The following is a 21,838-nucleotide window of genomic DNA, read 5'->3' as shown; positions in this document are numbered from 1 at the left end:
TTTGCCTTAATGATTTGGGCCTAGTGAAATCTTTCCATGGAGCTCAACTAGTGCAGCGCGGTTATGCAAGCCTGTCCTTCTGTTTGCCAAATACAAAATGGTGTTTCTCTTCTATGTGTTTCCTAATGGAGCTGCCGTTTGCGTTATATTGCCTCTGCACCGAGTTTCATAGTGCGGTTTTCTCCCCCCTTATACAATGCACTATTTCATAGGGAATTCGCCTCAACTTAAAGCGCCGAGGCGGGTGGGATATACCAATTTCCATCCCAACAATGGCAACAATTTCATCAAGGGTTATACCATCCTGAAAAACAAGATGCGCTGCTTTCCTAAAATGCGCGTCTACACATTTTCAAGCCTCCTGTGTCCATGTCTGTTTAAGTACTTTCGAAGTGATGCTGAGAAACATTTATTTTGTGCCTGTGGCTGATCATCGTGTGCCATTTCCATGCCAATCACTTCTGCTATCAACAGTCTAATTCACCACCTCTGGGTAGCCCGTTTCCCACCTCAATAGGTCATCCTTGGACACACTACAGCTAGGTCGCTCCGCGTTGACATCACTGACTCCACCAATTTTGGATCCTTGCTGGGTCGGGTGAATTAGAGAGAAACTTTGACATATTTCTAACGGCAATGGGATTGCAAGATAACAAACGCATGAGAGGTCTACTCATCCACTTGTAGGCCCTGTAATCCATGACATTATGTATGAATTATCAGAAGATGTCATAAACACTTTTGATGGTTTAAAGACAAGTCTAAATGATTATTTTGCATCTTATGGTGTCTATGAGCACACATTTTCCACACCACGGCTTATGCAGAAGGTGAGACAAAGGATAATGTAGTCATGCGCCTCACAAAACGCATCAACAACATTGCAAGTTCCATAGATACTCAAATGAGGAAGCATTGAAATTGCAGGTTATCTCAGGATGCGATCCCGTTCATTCCACACTAGATGAAATCTTAGCCATGGCCGGAACGACTATGGCCATTGACTTGCAAGCCAAAGCCACTGACAGATTAAAAGTGACCCAACCTCTACTACTTCTGATCTGTCCAGTGAGTGACAAGCCCAAAGCGGCTAAAGCATCTGGCAAATCACGTATCAGGCATTCAGGCATGGGTACAATTGTTCTCATGATGGCATTTGCCCAGTGATGAGACAATCTTGTAGTTCATGCGGACGAGAGAATCACTTCCAAGCTGTGCGCAGAGCCCCAAGAGTGAATTACACACCTGTGCTGCTAGAAGGTCGACATGAGAAGCCGGAAGTTCTCCCAGGAGGGTGGGCAAACGATTACCAGAGCATCGCCATGCTTCCCTGAACCGTGCCCTTTGTTCACCAGATCAGAGACGCAGACAGGGTAGGGCCTGAGCGGGCATGGCACACCTTAAATCTGTAAATGCCCACTCAGCAGCGCTGTGTGGGCATTTACAGGTGTTAAGGTCACTGTGGTGGGCACAGATACATTAGCTTCAGGCCTCACTTTTTGGACAATCCTGGCTATGCCTCTACACCAGATCCCAGGGATACACCGAAACCACACCTCACTGTCCATTATCTTAAATCCAATATGACGCAACACAAAAAATCCATTCTCTCATCCAGTGAAGGGAAAGGATAAGATTTTTCTCTGGGGAACCCTGCAGCAATTGTACATAGCCTATTTCATACATGTCAACCCTCCCGAATCAGGCAGGAGACTCCTGTTTTTTTTAAATCAAAAACGCCATTTTTTACTTTCTTCCTCCTAAAATAATTGTAACCCCAATGCAATCCAATGGGAACATTCTGTTTTCACGCTTTCTGTTACAAAATTCCTTCCCAGATGCTGAAAAATATTGCCATGTATGCTATTGTTACACATTGATGACCATCCATTGGAATTTTTGATAGACACAAGGGCCACAGTGAATGGTGTTGTTAAAGAGGCATCATCGTTCAAGACAAGGCTGCTGCTTCGGCCATCGTCCATTGGCTCCCACTCAAGCCTGCCCTGACCTCCAAGACTGCTGTAGTTTTTTTTACGAAGCTCCTTGTTATCCATAACTCTCAACATCTTCTTGTACCTTAGGATGGGCGAAGACGCTTTTATTTTTGGCGGATCAGAGCTCCTTTAAGTGTATGGATGTGCTAGAAGCTTGGCGCGTGAGGAAATAGGTTCCGTGGCAGATGGCACCCTCATACCTCACAACCTTTTGAGTTCCCTGGGAGGGTGAAAACTTAGATTTTGTTTTCGGTGGGCGAGAGATCATTGGATTGTATGGGACATGACTCCATGGCAGGTGACAGCTGCCAAAAGCATGAGTTGAGAGGTAAGTAATGTTTACCATTATTGAAATTCCTGTTCTGCCAATCCTCGGTTGCATTCTCCTCACTTTGCTTTCATCAAACTTCACACCCATCCACTCACCTACCCTAATAGCCCCCACGCCCAAACCAACAGCGCCAGTATACATCACCCACCCCTGTCCACCCCACCACGCTATATTTTGTGTGGCTCGAGATTTTTAAACCCAAATGCTGGAATTATAAAACTTAACTTTCTAACAATAGAAAAATGCATTTCTGCAGTCAACGGGTAAAAAACAAAACTCCTGCTTCTTGCTACACAATCCCGTGTTTCCAGTTCTAGAGCTCTCAGGTGCGAGTGTCCCTTGGGCCTTGGCAAAGCGTGATAAGAGCACCCAGTCTGGTTTTTACTCGGCATTCCTGGACCAGTAGTTTTCCATATTTTCAAATGGAAAAAAAACTAGAAGTCCCAAGATCGAAAGGGAAAAAAAACAGGACTGGGTGGCATTCTCGCTCTGTCCTAACTCACTTTAACACCAACCGTAACTCGGAAACGCAGGCCGCCATAAAATATGAAAAGCTGGCAAGTGCACCTGAGGGATTGACAAGTAAATAACTGTTGACTTTGCCAATGCATGTTTTACGCCTCGCATGGCGTCCTAAACTGACGCAGCTCCAGTTCACTTGGCTCGGTCCACATCACATTGACCCCAAAAGCCACCTCTAGAACCCCGCCCCTAGCCCTATCATATCTTCTAAAACAAGCCAATTGGAGGTCCCCTTTACCGCCGCCACGCCCCTTACTGGGTCCGGGCAAAAAAGAGCAATGCATCGTTCTACCTCAGCCCACCAATCGCAGGGCTGAGGGGCGGGACTCAATGCGTGATCTGTGGCGAGAGCACGACGGTGGGTTAAAGGGACCGAGACAGCGCTATAAATACTGGTGTTTATTGGGCATATTCGGGATTTTGTGAATGAGGCCCCGAGGAAGAGCGCACAACAGGCACAGCCGTAGCTTCAGCAGGACCAGGCTCGCGATCCATGCCGTAATAGGCAAGCGCCGTTATCGCGCTTCTCATTAAACTTCCACCTGCACTGCAAACCTCTGCACGCTGCTGCCACGAACATTGCGCAGCACATAACTGTGCAGTGCACATCACCGGACACACTTGCGCATGAATCGCGCACAGATATTATACAGAACGCGATTATTGCACACCACATAACAAAGCACTGAATGACACTGAGCGCCACTTACACAACGCTGCTGGGCGGTGCATTTCACTTTAACTTGTTTAGCTATAGACTTTATTTATTTTTTGGAAATTACAGTAAAAAGTATTGTGAGACAGGGCAGGGGCATTTTGTATCTGCTTGTGTGGTTCAGAATTCGGAGCAGCTGTTATTATTGCGCCGAAAACTACTGCTCTCGGATTCCCTGGCCTGCTCGTGTGACTGCAGGGCATTCATCATGGCAGAGGGTGAGTCATTTCTAATATTTAAAATGTGTCCAATTGAATTTGTATACCTTAAGAATGTATGTTTCTATATTTCATGACATATGTGTATTTACATGGCACCCTGAAATACCTGTATAGTAGTCTGTGAATCATGCTCTTATTACAGGCCAGTTGTGACATCACTGCTTATCTGTACTAAGAAATCTACATCACCACTATAACTGCAATCAGGCATTAATAACTATAATTCTGTATTTATATAGCGCTACGAACCACCAGATATCGGATCTGAGCGCTGCTTATTATGACCCACAGTGTGTGGTGCTCATTTATCGAGCTCAGAAGGATGAAAGGCTGAGTTTGGCCCTGCTGGGATTCGAACCTGCTGTTAGCTCTTGTGAAGTCACAATGCCTGTTGCGGTAGCCAGCACAGAACAGACTTCCAGCTATCACTACAGCACTTAATTAAATCGCCAGCTTTCAGAAAACTTTCAGAAAACAGATTCCACAGAACCTGTACAGCCATTAATTGATAAGGAACTCTTTTTGATAATACGTTTATTTTGTTCACTACTGGAGGTTAACACGAGAGAGTAAGAATTTATCTGGAGGTTATTATTTATTTAAAACCACAAAAATGCTTTATAGATGCATTTTATGAAACTATTTTTCTGCAACACATTACAAGCTGGCTATTGGTGCTATTTTTATCCAAATTGGTTCAACGTTGATTATATGTATCAACCACTGGGATATTGTCATAATCTGTGCTGTGATTGATAATGGCTATGAGTGTTGTGATGGTGGTGATATCACCAACATTCTAGATGGAGTGTTGGTGTGATGATGTCACTGGGCCTCTTGGTGGAATGTTGATGTATGTTTTGGGTTCTACTGGTGTCAGTTGGATGTCCCAGTGCTTTCTCTACTTAATAACTAAGAGGATAAACCTACATGTAAACTACTTATCTTATGGTGTTCTTGATTGGCGAAGGAGGCTTAGTTTACATCAGATATCTTACTTTAGATCAAGGAAGCAGTGAGGTATTAAAGGGGATAACTGGGTGTGTCTTTGTATTAGAATGAATAAAATACCCACTACCATATGTACGAAAGATAATGTAAGTCACCTCTCAGTTCTTTGATCTTATAAGGGATCTCACACTTTTTTTTTTTGTTCACAGAACTCAGTGAGTTGCAATATTCGTATAATATACGCTATGGGGTATTTTATCCCATATATTACTTGTGACATTATGACTCATCTGTACTGAAATTGCCTCAGTACTATCTGTAACTGCTATTACACTTGAGTCATGGCATGACGTGTCCTGCTGCCGGAGCCAACACACCAGAATTCCAGCTGCCACTGGAGCTCTTAATTAATGCCCTGCTCAATTTGTTTTGCATTCCTTTCTTTGCAAATACCTTTCTGTGGAACTGTACATCCATTAAATGAAAAGGAACATGTTTATTTTTGCACAATGCTTGAGTTGGGAGAGTTAAACATTGTTTTGCAACACTTTACTAGCTGCAAATAGCATTTTTTTAAGCTGAAGAGCTTCTACCTTGATAACGTGTTAACAACTGCAACCTTTCTTGCATTATCGTAAGCAAGAGATCACAAATGAAAAGGATGCCAGTGCAGCCTGATATTTTAAGGAATACACTACCCCATATCATAATAAAAAACTTCATGTCACCTTGGAGCTCAGAGGCCTTGTTAAAGGATGCTCAGCCTTTGGCTTCAATCGTCTATTTGGTCACGAAAATCTTCATACAGTGTGGGGTACTCTACTATGGATATCCCCAGAAGCAAAGCATGATAGTACTCTTGTTGAGCATATTACCAGTTATATATATATTCTATATTGATCTCCAAAAATAAAAATCAGGCTTTTCACTGCTCCGCTTGAAATCCATGAGTCCTGGTGATGAGGAAAAACAGTTATCTTCCTTTTCCGCGTTCTCTCTCTCTCTCTCTCTCTCTTTCTCTGTCTCCCTCTTTCTCTCTCTCCTGGTGATTGATGAGGAAAAAAGTAGAGAGTATCTTTCTCTCTTTCTCTTTTCCCTTGCTCACTCGCGTTATCTTTCTAGCTCTCTCTCGCTCCCTCTCTCTCTCCCTCGTTCTCTTTCTCGCTCCCTCTCTCATATTCACAGCATAAGGCTGCCATAGTCATGCACTGCTTATGATGCCACAATTGACATGTACCCACAGTTTTTACAGGTTATAAGCAACAAAAAGTATTAGCGGAAAACATTAGCACCTTGGAATAGTTCCTATGACTTACTTTACATTTGATGGCCAGGACCAAGAAAGCCCAATCACGCGGATTCTCTGAGTAGTTCCAAGGGTGTTTATTTAAAATTACAGCTATAATGGGTGTATTTTCTGGGCAAAGATATCTGGGCCTAGCGGGTGCGAAATTTGCTGTTAGGGCCGGCCCTCTCTTTTTGGTCTGGTCTAGCCTTGTCCCCACCTCCCTAACCCAGGCGTCCCTCATGGGGATCTCAGTAGCTGTTGGAGCTCAGTAGGTGTTTTCCCTAAATCGTTGGCTGCCTACATCCCTAGTGGCCCTAAAACTTTCCCTCTCCTACCCCACTTAATAGTCTCAGGGGAGTAGGGATGGTGTCTTCTGTCCGGTGTCACGTTCACGTCTTTCACACCCACTCGTACCTGACCCTTCACTTTATTGGTCTCTTAAACTGTTCTCATCCAACCACGTCACTATCCGATCTCTCACTCTGCCTTTCCACCTCCACCATTTGATCCTACTATCGCTCACACCTCCAACTATCCCTCTATCTCATTATCATCTCTTCCCTCCTTCCCCCCCTCTACTCCCTTCTGCTTGCTATTCGTCTGATTATTTCCTCATGCTCTACACTTACCAATAGCTACTCCTATTCTTCCACCCCTGTCGCGCTTACTTCTCTTCCTCTACTGCTGTTCTAACTCCGCTACTAACACCATACCTTTACTACCTTTACTCCCCCCCCCCCCCCAGACAGCCAGGGATATAGTGCCCTGCTCATTCCTTTGCTGGTCCATATGCTGACTGTCAGGGAAAGGGTACCCTGCTCACCCTTCGCTTCCTTTACCTCCCACTACTAAGGTCAATCTATTTATCTCTCTACTCACTAGTGTGCACTACCGCCCTCTACTACCCAAAACCAAGGTACTACCTTTTCTCTCACTCACTACAGGCTCTTCTCTGCCTTCTCTCTCTCCTCCTTGCTTAATTTCCGCAAGCTACTTTACAGCAGCTGTCCCTCGGGATCCCTGGGAGGTCCCTGTACTCCTGCTCTCCTAAAACAAATCCTTTCCTCAATATGTGCATGCAGCTTTGCAAGATCTATCATGAACTATTTCCTCACTTGAGGCACATTCCCAGCAGCTTTCAAGACATCCCACATCAAACTCCTGCTAAAAAAAAACTCTCCCTTGACCTCCTCCTACCAGCCAACTACAGACCTATCTCAAACAACCGTTTCATAGTCCGACTAATTGACCGAACGGCCTACTCACTGTATCCAACCTCGAACCTGCCAGTCCAGCTTCAGACCCCTATGAGGAACTGAATCATGCCTAGTCTCCCTCTGCGATGATCTCAAAGAACCTCAGACTCGGAATATTGTGCTGCACTTATCCTCCTCGACCTCTCTGCGGCCTTTGACACCTTTGACCACCACAACCTCACGGATAGACTCCACTTGCTTGGCATCAGGAATGCAGCATTGATGGGGATATAATCCTTCCTCGCTGACAAATTGCAAATTACTCACATGCCTCCCTTTTCCTCTGCCCCATCTTTCACCAACGTAGTACCCTATCACCCCTGCTCTTTAACCTCTACCTGAGCCACCTCCCTGCTCTTATCCGTTCACATGGCCTAACTTGCTACAACTACATAGATCACACCCAGATCATCTTCAAGATCCCTAAGATCACCTCCAACCCCCACCCTCGCCCCCGCCTGATGCCTCACAGAAAACGACCATTGGATGACGGCTTACCACCTCCTCCTCACCCCGGAAAAACTGAAATCATGATCGCGGGATGACTGCCCTCTTCCCCCTGGTCGTCCTCCCTTGGCCCTCCTCCTGCTACACCCAACACAGTAAAGAACCTCGGATGTACCATGGACGCAGAGGTGACACATTCACACACATGAACTCTGTCTCTAAATCATCCTATCTACACCTCTGACGCATCTTCCCCTTCCTGTTCTACCCTCAGAGTCACCGCAATCACGACTATCATTCTCTCTCACCTAGACTACGCCACCTCCCTATACCTGGCGTCCCTGCATCTGAACTCCAAAAGGTCCAAAACACTTCAGCCAGGCCTACTAGCTCTGAGCCTGAGAGAGCACATTACACCCACCCTCCATGTCCTCCACTGGCTCCCTTTCGGGGTACGATCCACCTTCAATGCTACATGCTTTACTCGCCGTACTCTGCACTAGACAGGCCCAGCATACCTACAACACAAGCTCACCCCTTACAAACCCAACAGAAAGCTGTGATTGGGCACTGCACTCCTCCTTTCATCCCTTGTCCAAATCGACCAGAATAGGGGATCCTCCTTTTCCATCCAAGCATCTACAATATGGAACGCCATTCCTTTTAGAATCCGCTGCATAGAGGATCACCTCACCTTCTGAAAGACCTGGCTCTTACCCCCTGCGTCCTGATGGACCCAATATGACCCCTTGGGTTAATTTCTACCCCTTACAGTTTGGCTGGGGCATCAATGAATCCCTCAAAGAAAGTACTGAGCGACACTGTGAAAGGAATCCAGGAGACCCACAGGACAGGACCTGCGCCACATCAAAGAAACAAATAAGCTGCGATTCACTGGTACATATCACACTCCATCTCGATGGAAGATAGCCGTATCATTCCGAAGGCAGTCACCCACCTGCACACATCTGCAGTCATCTGCTACTTGAAGACTCTCGCACAATACCTCTGCCACTAGAAGGCAGCTAAGTCCCACAACAAAAATTCAGTCTACCTGGTCACATTATCAGTCTCCTTGACTCGCTTAGTCTCCCGACAGCCTTCACAGCACCCATCCACAATCCAGCTCAACATGGGTCCCTAGCAGGGACTTGGCCACCCCTACCTATGTAATTGTCAAAATACACAAACACATTTTAAACTCCACTTTCTCATCCCACAGATTTTGGTCCTCCAAGGCCGTTCTCCTATAGCGCTTTGAGGCCATACCAATGGGAATTGGTGCTATACAAATGCCATATTACATTAAAAAGCAGTCTTCTGTTGAGATTGAATGGATTATTTGCAGTTGAAATGAGCTGCTAGCACAATATAAATGTCTTAAACAAGCATGCCTTCAGCCACTGGATTTATGAACAATGTGTGTGTGCTCACATACATTCCTTAAACTGAAGGCATGTTAAAAGCAAGCATTGGCAAAGCCAGCAATTTTGGCACATGTATAGGTGTTAGATGGGGATTCGCCTATTCTTGTGGGCAGGTAGTACCATTATGACAAAACCTGGCAAATACCTAGCCCACGCCTACATAAGTTCCAAACTGTTGGCTTTGCAAATGCTTACTTCAGTTTGATGTATGCACTCATGGCTTCTACCCATTTGAACCACCTGTCCATATGCAGCCCAGTTTTAAATGCTCTGGCCTGTCAGCCGCTGAGCTCTTTTACTCCGGGGCCAGGGAGTGGCCACCACACCATTCTCCTCTCCCTCCCACTGCCCAGTTGCAAGAGAAGAAGCACATTCAGCAGCTTATATAAGGATAGATCAGAATAGACCGATCAAACTGGACATGGGCCACTTCCTGAGTCTTTTGATCCTCTTCTACAAAGCAATAACAAACACCTCACGCAAAGAGGAATTTTACATCCGAAACGGGCAATTATATTAGAGTGTGCACAGCCATTATTCAAATAATAACAGTACTTTCATTCCTGCACTTGCCCTCTGCACCCTCCTTTCCTGCTGCCCCTAATCCAGGGCTTTGATCTAGCCCTCAAGGCAACACTTTCTTCCTAGTTGTCCTAGAGCAGGTTTCACCCCTCTGAGCTTTCAGGCATATTTAACCAGTATTGAAAATAGAAAAAATGTGAAGGGGGACCTCTCTCATCCTTGGCGGGGCGGGGCCATGGGGAGGAGGGGTGGGGCCAGTAGGCGTGGTCCCAGGCCAGGTCATGCAATACAGTATCCCATCATAGAACCCATTCCTGGCGGTTTGCATGAAAGCAAAGAGCATTATGGGAACTTAATATCCACAAGTTTAAATTTGAAACATATATAGTGAGTCAGTAAGAAACCCTTTTGAACGAATAATGGAAGTTAGGCTCTAGTGTTTTTTAAAATTCTGTACGTTGCAGGACATATATACCAGTTTGGACAGCTGCAACACATATGTGAGGCTTTGGCCGTTTCTGTATTCTGTTTCCTGTACCAAGACTACTGAATATCTCTGCTTTTTGAAACATGATAACCTGGCTTCAGGACATGATCTTGCTGGCAGTATCCTTTCCTGAAGCAGAGTTAACACACATACAAGCAAGCAACCTGTGCTTCAAAGAGCAGACCTCTTACTGAAAGACTCGGCAGAGTCTTCTGAAAGCCGCGTGCTAGTTGAAGCGAGGGTTGCACGTCCGTGCGATACCGCAGCTTCAGAGTACTGAGCGGAACGGTCTGGAGCGGCGTTCCGTTACTTTCATTTTTTTTTTACCGTTAACAGTTCCACTACTTTTTGCAACCATTTTCAACATTCCGGAACTGTTCTTTGTGAAGTTAGCACACTTCTACACTTTACTACCCGATGGCAGTTACAGATAAGCTGATATCTGTTTCAACTCAATTGGCTGTCAATCAGCATGGCTGCAACCCATTGAAAAATGTGTTGCACCGTGCTCCCTTCCTGCCTACCATGTCCCCCGCTGGGGTCACAGTTCCACTACTTTTTTTGGTATACATCTAACACTGCTTCAGAGCAGATCTGTCAGTGTTGTGGGCCGCTCCGTCTTGTTTCTCGCCATTTCCTGTGCTGTATATATCTCTGTATTAATATCTTCCCTGGCTAACTGCAGCTGGAGTCACCATGCTCTGTCCAAGTGCTATAGGGGGGGGGGGCCCACTTTACAGTCTCCGTCCATAAACTAAGCCCTTCACTGCTCAGTACCTTTTAGATGGCTTACATGTGTATCATGAGGGGCTCCTTTCCCAGACCTGCTATTCCGTGCAACGGGCAGGGACATGCCTGCCTCTCGACAACATGCCTGAAATGCTCTTTGGGAGGCCGGCCCTCCATATGTGTCTGCAGGGTTATTTCCACTGTGGCGGCATGTGCAAGCGCAGTGCCTTATTAACCTCTGTGGAGGCCCCTAGGCAGTCGAAATGTATATTTTCTGCACCGCTTTATTTTGAATCTTTGTCATGAGGCCCCTAAAACCTGAAAGGAGTGGCTGCCTACTTGGTCTATTGTATAATCCGGCACTGTGTAAAAGTTTCCCTCATGGCGGCGTGTTGTAAGTGGTACGGCACATTGGCAGTTCACTGAGTGGGGCCCCACAACTCACTGGGGGTCAACTGAGCAGCACTTCCTGCGGGCGGACCCTAGGGAGTGGGTCACTTGTTGGTCCCAGGGCAGGCTCCACCTACCTTTGCGGGAACACCGCCTGGTGTGTCATGCACTACTGTGCACCCCAGCAGCCTAGGATGCTGCGACCACCTTGGATGCAGAGGCTGGAGTCTCCACTCGTCCTCTGCCTCATGCCCTGGCTGGCCCCAGGGGCTGCGGCAGCCCTCCCAGGCCAACTTGCAGACTCTGGCTACCCCACAAACATGGCTCAGGTCAGCAGAGTTATGGTTCCTTGCAGCCCACCCCGTCTGGCCCCTGGGAAGGCTGCTTCACCCAAGTGATGCCATCTTCCAACCCTGCTGCACTGCGCATGTGGCCCAGGGCATAGCCTTCGCCCGGACGTATGGTACATGTGGCCCAGTCTCCTACTGCACACAGGCAGCAATGGTCATGCAGCCTGAGGCCCAACCTCAGACTGAGCCATGACTGCTATTCGCAGCCCACCTCAATGGGGTCCCTAAGGCCCAAGTGGAGTGCTAGGGGCAAGCATTAAGTAGGCTGAGACTAGCCTGGGCCAAGCCCTGGCAGTCTCCAGTAAGGGCTCTCGAGCCAGGGCCCTGATGTGGTGTTAGGTAAGAATTGGTTCAGTCACACAGTGTGAGACTACCCAGCACTTATCTGCTTATTAGGTAACCCACCATTTGGTATAGGTCTGTACTGCACAAGTTGGTAGTGTGACTGCCAGGCCTATCTCAAGAGGGGTCAATGTGAGCTGTACAAATGAAATTCGTAAATACAAGTAACCAAGTAACACTTACACTCAAGGTTTCAGTTATAAATAGTTATTTATTTAATTAACATCAATTTATAAATAAGCATTCTTTAAAGAGGCAATTCACGTAACAATGTAAATACAATTTAAAATTACTTTTCAGAATAAGAGCAATAATCTTTGGATATGCTTCTTACACAATTCCTACACCCCGAAGCGACTTCAATTACAAGGACAGTAATGGCATTTATATATCTCACTAGTTATACTTTGTAGATTCTGGAGTTGCAGAAAGGAAAGGTTTAAGGTAGGAAAAGGTTACACAGGTTCTCTGTAAATGTGAGGACACTTACATCTTCCAATGACATCTAGGCAAGCCTTTCCCAGCAGTAACAGTCTAAAACAAGTTACCACCTATGAGGACAAACAATATCAACATCAGTGGGCTAGAAAAGTCTGCAGGGAGCCAGGACAGCCAAAGTCAAATTGAGTCTATGGAGCTGAGGCACTTCTTAGAATCAAAGTCTTGCACAAAGTTAGAGAGCTTGTTAGAAAATCACCTGTAGGGTCACAAGCTGTTAAGCCTGCGAAAAATAGAGTTGGAATCAGTTCTAAAAGTAAGCCACTGCAATTTCCAGCTGAGACAAGCACAGCTAAAAGACAATGAGATAAGTACCCCAACTCTAAACAGTACCTATGGTTTGAGGAAGAGTGGGCCAGCTGGATTCTGTCTTGCTACAGCGGTGCAGACCCCGTGTTCCTGAGCCTCAGTCGTGGGGACAAGAGGGAGGACTTCTGGAGGGCTCCTGCAGCGGTACTTGGGAGGTCGTCGGCAGCTATGGGCTCTTTTCGGTTCAGCTGCACTTCACGGTTTCAGCGCTTTGCAAACAGCACCGTTGCGGATCTTGGGTACCGGTTGGGCTTCCTTCACTTCTTGGGTCCTGCACTCTGGTGAGGGGACTCGAGCTCTGGTCGCCCTGCTTCTTGAGTCGTTAGGAGACTCCTGGAGCTTAAAGCCAGATTTCAGATGTTGCACTCGACTACGGATCTCTCGACCCCTGGCACTGGGTTCTTGCAGAGATGATGAAGTACATCAAGTCGGTCAAGATGGTCCAGGGGAGTCCGTTTCAGGGTTAGTTGGTCCCACTAACCCAAGGGGAGAAGTCGTCCCTTCCGGAGCTTCCATGTCGAATTGAAAAAGGAGTTTCAGCACAGCAGCAGGGCTTCACCGGGCAATTCAAAGGTCCAGGAGGATGCAGCAAGCTTTGTTCATGGTTTCTTCATCAGGTATTTTTCCCAGCGGTTGACTCTGCCTCTCGTCCCAAAACCCTTGCCTTTTAAGCAGGTTTGCTCCATTCATGCACAGCCTAGGCTGTCAATCGCACAGCAGGGTGGCTCTCCTGAAAGGACAGCCAGCCAATCAGGACTAGTTGCATTCAAGCATTCCTAGAGAAAAAGGACAGGAGAGTTTCGGGACCTTCCCTCACGTCCTGTCCTGCCAGACGCACAGAGTAAACCCCAAGAAAGACCTCACAAACAGAAAATGGCGAAAAAAGAAGTCAAGGGCCATTTTGACAAAATGGACACAGATGGGTGCTGTACTGCAGCTGAGGGTTCAGTCTGTGGTAGAAAAGCACAATGGTAGGGAAATTGAACCACTGCCACCATTCATATAAAGTAGTGATGGGATCTTAAAAATGTTACATGAGAGAGTAGGATAAGGGGCTACTAGGTAACCCCCCAGCACTCCACATAAAATGGTGTGTGCTGGTCCTACAAAGAGAAATGGTATGTAAAGTCAGTTTCACTTTACTACTCTCGGGAACGGTAGTTCACACGAGAAGGTTTGTGAGAAATCTAAATGGATTTCTCTGTGACACTGCGCCAAAGGTGCTATGCGTCACCATACCAAAAGTAGATGTCTATGGAATTGGTCAGACTCTAAAAACAGTGAAAACACAAAATTAAAATCAGGTAAAAACACATGAGAAGGTGAAAAAAAGGTCTCACTCACTCCAGGGTTTGAAAATTAAAGTCCTAAGTCAGCAAAAGAGCTGGGGGTCTCTAAGGTGGGAGGAATTTAGCACTAAAATGAAAATTCTCCCTAACATGGGGCCCACCCCGACTAGCCCCAGCCATGCCAACAGCTCAGGCAGATGTGTACTCGAAGCGCTGCACAGGTATACGGGCTGCCTGAAGGTGTCTGCACTTCGGAAGGATTGACATCTGCAGACAGCCAGTGTAACCGTGGCATTGGCTACACGGCTGCCAGATGACTCTGAACTCCGAAACAGGAGGAGGGCTGGAGGGCACAGTCTCTCCTTTTGTTTCCGAGTAATGTCATCGTGCAGCCCGAAGCCTTTTAAACAAGGCTTCATTATGCGTGATGACTCTTTACTCGGAAACCAAAGGAGAGACTGGGCCCTTCAGCCCTCCTCCTGTTTCGAAGTGGGAGTAATCGGGCAGCAGGCAGTTCTTTCAATGAAGGAGCCTGTGGTTTATAACCACGAAGCGCCTTGAATGAAAGGGATGCGTGTGAGAGCTAGGGAACACATTTGGTGCGTCCAGCCCCGAAAGATCGGGCGCATCCAATGCCAGTGCGCCTTAGCTCCCCTGCTTTCACCAGGACGTCTGGCCCCCATTGGTGAGGGGGGGCTCTCGTTAGGGGGCGTGGCTTAAGTATACACATACTTAGGCCATGCCTGCTAATGAGAGCCCCCCTCGATTTAGCATCCAACTGTAACGCTCACCTGATTCCCACAGAGGCGCTGATCCCGGCTGGGCTGCTATCGTTTCTTCAATTGAGAAGCGTAGAGCTCGGACGACTCTCAGGACTGGGCTTCCTCTTATCGAATGTCTGACTTGCAGGGTAAGTTTTCTGCAGGTGGAAGAAAAAGGGTTAATCACCGTTTGATGGGATTCCTTCTCCCACCAATCGCCAGTTTCTCCCACAACCTAGCTTTCTACTTGTCTCGGCAAGCTCTCACCTTAGGCGTATAAATGCTGGGCTCTCCATCCTGCGACTTATGCAGGGGTGCGTGGGTTCCAGTTAGGCCACTGGAGGTCCTCAAAGTCTTTTGTGGCCTTAGAAGTGGCACAGGTGCTGAGATGCCAAAAGGTGATGCCGCCGTTACTGCACGAGCGGATGCCAGTAGGTATAAAGAGTTTATAGTCTTGAAGAGATGGGCACCTTTAATGAAGTCTTTGCATTGTCTTTTTCAGGTGCCTGGATGCTGAGGGCGTGGTCACTGAGAGCGCGACATGTGCGGTTGTTCGTTGGTATGGGAATTTCAATGACACCTCAATAATGTCCCTTGTTTTCTGTTTTCAGGTCTTGAGATGTTGCGGGCGTTGTTCGTCCGTTGCCGTTGCACGTGCGAAGTACGTGAGTATAATGATCTGTGACCTTATTATAGCACCTCTAACAATGTTCTTTTCTTATTTGCAGGTGTCAGGACCTTGTGGGCGTTTTCCCAGTCGCGGATGCACGTGGGGAAACACGTAAGTGTTAGGCTTTCTTGCAGTCTTTAATGGCACTCAAATAATGTCTTTTCTTGTTTTCAGGTGCCGGGCTGCTGCGGTTGAAGAGATCGTAATACGCGCACAAAAGCAGGTAAGAAAAGTAAACGCGGCCGCCTTCACCCGATTCCTACTTAACAATGTTCTTTGTCTTTACAGGTGCCGTTAGGCTGCTGAAGAGAAGGCCGCGAAGAATCCGTGAAGGCACAGATGGATCAGGTAAGCGAGCGCGGCTGCGAACGTGTTGCAACTTGCTAACCTTATGTTTCTTTTGCTTGCAGGTTCTGCCGGTGTCTGGATTCCTGGATGGTGTAGGGGAGGAATGGCCACGAGGCCCTCCTCACCTACAGCTCCCTCCCCAGGTGAGGACCATGGCTCGGTGGGAGCACCCTCATGCCACCCGGGCCCAGGTGGAGGGGGGTTCACCCGCCGACGACATTGCCCACACGCACCCTGTCTTTGCATTTACCGAAACTTAAGTTAGGCCTAGACGCCATCGTGCACAGCAAACATGGTGTGAGTTCAGCACACTGTAACGAGGCCCCCACCTTTGGAGGGCCTTTCATGCATCTCTGCCGCCTCAGCAGCCCTGGCAGATCCGCTGCGAGCGCGTTCCCATGAGAAAGTCGGAGATGAGCTAAACCCGAGATGCCAACACGGCAACATTATATTAGTAACAATGTGATATTGCACCCCGTATGACCCAGACCGCAAGGCCGGGGCAACGGGGAAAAAAGCTGAAGCATCACTATCTGAAGAAGGTAGAAAATAGTTCAAGTATTGGTGTTAATGAACTACCTCTGTTTAAAATGTGAACGAACCATAAAAATGTAACGTTATATGATATCCCTCCAGGTCTGGACTAATGCTGCTATAACCACGGAGAAAGATGTTGACCAAACGTGTAACCTCTATCTGTAAAAGTGTTTTTCAATAGTATGTAGAAACTTGAACTCATATATGTTTTCTGAATCACCCAAAGCGGCGAGCATCAATCTCTGTAGGCCATAACCTAGATATCCCTCGTATAACGTCTAATGTACATACAATACGCACACAATGTAGTGAACATAATGTTAGGTAATGAAAAGGTACTGGAACCGACTGTATTAAAGAAATGTGTAACGAAAATGAAATATATATATATATGTATATGTGTGTCTGAATAACGTTAAAATGAGGCAGAACAGTATAAAAACTTCTGCATTCACTGATCAGCAACGCACGAGGAAAATACCTTTGTGAGTATATGCAAGGTCGTTCCCTCTCCCACCCCACCAAGCCTGCCAGATAAAAAAGCTAAGACTTGTGCTGCGCTCCCTCACCTCCCCCAACCAAGCTGGCGTTACTTCAGAGAGTCAGAGGCCCCGGCGCCGCAACCAAGGCCACAGCCCGCCACCTGTGTTATTTACAGCACGGTAATAAACCCACGGATGAACCCACTGATCTACCAGCACCCTCTCATAAATCCCCACGAACCCCCCCAAGAATCCTGACCCCGTGTAAGGACGACCCCCATCATTGGGACAAGACACAGAGACCCATCTATATAATAACTTCTAACGCAGCAGACAGACATGTATCACTCGGCCCAGGTCCCAGAACCCCGTCCCGCGACCTAAAATACCGGTCAATAAGACTCAGGTAAATCTCACCCCAACCAACAACCACCAGACCTCTCACGAGGTGCATTCCTCATGTGTTGCGTTTATTTTATAAGATAAGCTACGGAACAATTTATTAGTGAACATAAATGTCATTTTCTGAATAACTGCAGTGTGCATGGCCTAGGGCAACTAAGACAGGAAAGGTATTCATCATTGTCACAGGCTGCCCCAGCGCACCAACACCGCACGGATGACCTCAAGCCGGCCTGTCAGGCCCAACCCAACCCACGAGGCTGACCAGTGACGTCGTCTTGCCAAGACCAACCATGCTGCAGCAACACCTATAGTTAGTCGACGATACCCAATCCCAATTAACTTGTGCCCCCTATAGTGTTTAGGTGTTGATGACGTTTTCTGTATTAGAAATACGCCTGTCTTTGCTATTGTCAGACAGAGCGCTCTCGTAGGTTGCAGAGTTCTTTGCATGCCTTATCCTTGGATAAACTCCCACTTACGCTCACCCGCACTCTGTCTTGGTCTTATTCCCACTACGGGAGAGTCCCTTATTGTCTCTCATTACGGGGAGGATCGTGCTGAATTGGGGGCGCTTCCTTTCAGTGGTGACCCCGATAGCGTGATATCTCCAAACTATTATTCCTAACTCCTTCTTAAACGACCCCCTTGTGGCACGAGAATCTCCGGTCGAGAAGGGATACGCACGGTGAGCCGTCTCCGGGAGGCCGCCCGCCAACGGCGACCGGCACAATAAGAAGTGCGCACTCAATGAGAAAGGGTACGGGATCCCGATTGGAAAAAAATCCCCTTTGAGTGCCGCTCGCCGGAGCCAGGGGCTGACCGTTGAGTTACCGGTGACGCCGCCTGGACGGACCCAGTTTCGGAGAGTATCGGTTCAAGACGGGCACGTGAGTACCGAGTGCGAGTGATCGTCAAGGGGAAAAGAAAGGGAATTGGGAATAACAGAACGGGGACAGGTAGAGGAGAAGAATATCGGGGGTCTACTACAGACGGGTCTTGAAATTTTCTTTATTCTTTCTTTTGCATATGGCCATTAGGAGTAAGAAATAAGTGACGTGGTAGAAGTGACGGAAACCTAGCTCCGAGAGGGGGTGGAAGGCGGCGCCGCATAGTACTATCTAAATTAGTACTGGGAATATATGAAGAAGTGAGAAATAAGTTATTGGTGTCTAGCAAAAGGAGACACCGGGAATATTTTTTAGTGATTGTGCTCTCTCTCTCTCTATTTCTTTTTTTTCCATTTCCACGGGGTAGGGGGTGAAAATGAGAAGGGTATGAAGTAGTTAGAACATCTTAAAAAGTGGGGACTCAGTAGTGGCACGTACAGACGTGAACACAGTAACCTTAGTAGGGAAACAGGGACAGCTGGCTAGGGAGGAAAGGGAGGAGAAAGACAAAGAGTGTGAGTGGAAAGCATTGTGAAGGGTGCGCGCACCGTACGAGTGTTAGAGACGAACAGGTGGCCGTGAGGTGGTGCCAAAGAGTGTGGACATAACCAGTACTAGATCGATTGCCAGTGAAATCACATAAGTGTGCCTGAGAATGAGAAAGAGATGAGATATGGTGAGTGAGAAGAGATTTGTGCACTGAATTACAGTGGGTGACAATTTTGAGAGGTCCGCTCTTGTCTGTGCCATAAAGGTATACGTACGCATATTTACACCTATTTAAAAGTTACGAAGGCGAACGCGGTAGCGCTGACGATTTAGAGGATGGGGGCTGAAACTCCCTTGTCACACATTTGTAAGAGCTTGCCGGGATATGCTGAACGCATAAATAAATATCATGATCAATGGTTAACAGAATTGAAAGGGGAGGGGTTGCCCCAGATTTGGCCAGAAGGAGGGTCTTTTGACAAAAGCGTTCTCGATATGGTATGTACCTGTATTCGCCTCAAGTATAAGGGGAAAAAATGGCAGACTAGGAAGGAGATATTAGATCTCTGGAGATTGTTTGAGGAAGTACCCCCACCCAAAGCCCCAGCACCAAATATTGATTTACCCTCCACCACAGACAATCCACTAATGATCCCGCGAGAGGAAAAGGAACAGTTAAGTACAGAACAGCCTGCGGAAGTGGTTATGTTGTACCCAATATTACCTAAACCAGCCCCTGCAACAGGATATAGCGACCCGATTTATGTGCCTCCCCCTTCAACCAGCACGCCACAAAGACCAACTGCACCCCCACCATACGAAAACACTAGAGAGCACACCCAGGGAGGCACACAGAGAGTGGACATAGAGAAGTTAACGAGTGACTTAGAGTCGAGGCTTACAGTGGCACGAGATGAGCTCTCAAGAATAAAAGACATATGTGAACGCACAGCGTGCGCCCCCACACAATCTGGACGCACGTCTAGAGCGTCGAGCGAAAGTAGACAAATTGAGGAAGGATGGAAAAAGGGGGAAATACTGTTCAGAATTGAGGAAGAACCGACCAGGATAATAGAAGTAGGGACAGCAGAAGGAAGCATTGGTGATGTCTCGAGAGAGAGAGGGATCAGAGAGGATTTGTTATGTGATGTCAGAGGAGGGGGGGATGAGAGTGATAGATTGAGCATGGCAGTAGGCGGAGAAGGCGAGGAGCTAGATGGGGCATGTTCACTGGGGACTATAGAGGATGAATGGATAGGACGACTAAGAAATAGGGTGGGGAAGATGGCGTCATTAGAGTCAGCAGTGACCAAGGAAAAGGAAGCTGCAACAGCAAAAGGGAAATTACAACTACCATTACTCCACAGGGGAGGTGGGAGGCCGAACTATATACCGTGGGCTCAGATGGACAAGGCTAACTTAATGAAATTACTACCACAGCTGTCAGGAGGGGCAAGCAAGTGGATATATGCATTTGAAAAACATACCGCGGGTATACCGCTGGCAGTAGGCGATGTGAAAAGCCTACTAGTGTCCTCAGTAGGGGATCAGGCAGACAGAGTGTGGGCTAAAGCGGGTTTTCCAGCTGTAACTTTGGAGTGTGATCGCCATGATGGGGCTTCTTTTAACACCGTGCGAGCAAGGGTGTGGGACGCACTGCGGGAAACCTTCCCAGATACCCCTGATCTGCAGTCAGTAATGCAATGTACCATGAATGATGGGGAGGACGCTATGGATTACATTCTCCGGGTGCAGGAGATGTGGAGAGCGGAAACGGGTACGCCCTGGCACCAATCCACGTCTCTATTTTACTTCATCATTAAAAGAGGGCTCCCAAAGGAAGTGCAAAAGGCACTAGATAAAATAGCAGGTGTTGAGGCAAAAGGCTGGCCGGAGATCCAAAGCATAATAGTACACCATTGTAAAAGGATCAAAGAAAGAGAGAGGGAAATAGCACAGAAAAGGTTGGCGGACGAGGCGAAGTTGGTGCAATCAAAATTGGTGAAGGTCGCAGCAGCGGTAGCGGGACTCCCACTCATACGGGAGGGAGAGGAAGGAGAGGAGGGGCAAATAGCAATACAAGGAAGAATAGCAGCGAATTGGGCAGGACAAGGGCAACGACAGTGGACAGAGCAGGAGCAGAACGGAGGTCCAACGTGGCAAGAGTGGGCCCCAAGAGGAGGAAGAGGTGGGTACAGGGGGCGAAGAGGAGGACAAGGGTATGGAGGAATGGGAGGAAATGGGTGGCAGGGTCCCAGAGGTCCACAGGGGAGCTGTTGGAATTGTGGGAGATGGGGGCATTACTCAAGGGAATGTAGGAGCAGACAAAACAACGGTTTCCAAGAGATAGAACAGTACGGACACCCCCATCCAGGAAGCCCCTACGGCCTCCCCATGGGACAATACCAGCAACCAGACAATGTAGTACAAAGGAGTAACGCACAACTACACGGACATCAATACCGAACACAAACCAGCCCACAGAATAATGACAATGTGCACTACACGCCTGGTAATACTTTCGCCACAGGAGCTAATGGGGCACCAGCCCCCGCACCTTACAGTGGAGTGTCAGTAGTCTCGGGGAATATTTTCGATCAAGGGGGGGCAATGAGACACCCCGCATAGGACAGCCCACAGAGAGCACTTGCGTGTCCAGTACTGTCTACGACCCACAATGCATCAGAGGAACCATTGATAGGAGCGCAGATAGGAGACAAGCAATTCATATTCATGGTGGATTCGGGAGCGGAGAAATCATGCATTAGAGAGGGCCGGTTCCCGTTATCTAATAGAACGTTAGAGACGCAGGGGTTCTCTGGGGCTGTAATTGAAGTTCCTTACACAGAGGTATTGGATGTGACAGTGGGGGGTAAAACAGTGAAAGCACCCTTACTGTACTATGAAAACTCTCCCATCAACTTACTGGGGAGAGATCTCTTGAGCAAACTAAACATGACCATATCATTCACAGGGAGCGGCATCGTATGTTCAACGCCAGGCATATGCCCCCTCCGTATATTAGCAGTAATACACGGCCACACAACAATAAAAGAGATCAGAGGGGTACCAAGAAATGAGGAGATGTTTGTTGAAGGCATGAGAACATTGGCTCTCATAGTACCAGAACTAAAAAGGGTGGAGTGGAGAATACCAGCAGAATTCCTTTTTCGTCCCATAGCAAGCCC

At 47.5% G+C, this 21,838-nt stretch overlaps 1 protein-coding gene across 2 annotated transcripts in view; it reads left to right on the top strand.

Moving 5' to 3' along the window:
• Positions 1-3,115: 3,115 nt before the first annotated feature.
• LOC138567063 (uncharacterized) overlaps positions 3,116-21,838 on the top strand; it is a 211,260-nt gene continuing 192,537 nt past the window's right edge. The window contains exon 1 of one of the 2 annotated variants that reach the window (XM_069644902.1): positions 3,116-3,208. In XM_069644902.1, the coding sequence (XP_069501003.1) occupies positions 3,181-3,208 (28 nt within the window). In that variant the 5' untranslated portion in view covers positions 3,116-3,180. The other variant, XM_069644903.1, reaches the window with a different exon arrangement.

This window comes from Ambystoma mexicanum, chromosome 2p, assembly GCF_040938575.1.
Source record: "Ambystoma mexicanum isolate Mex_15411 chromosome 2p, UKY_AmexF1_1, whole genome shotgun sequence".
NCBI lineage: Eukaryota > Metazoa > Chordata > Amphibia > Caudata > Ambystomatidae > Ambystoma > Ambystoma mexicanum.
Note: the sequence above shows the minus strand (reverse complement) of the source record. Positions and strands in the feature narration are given on the sequence as shown.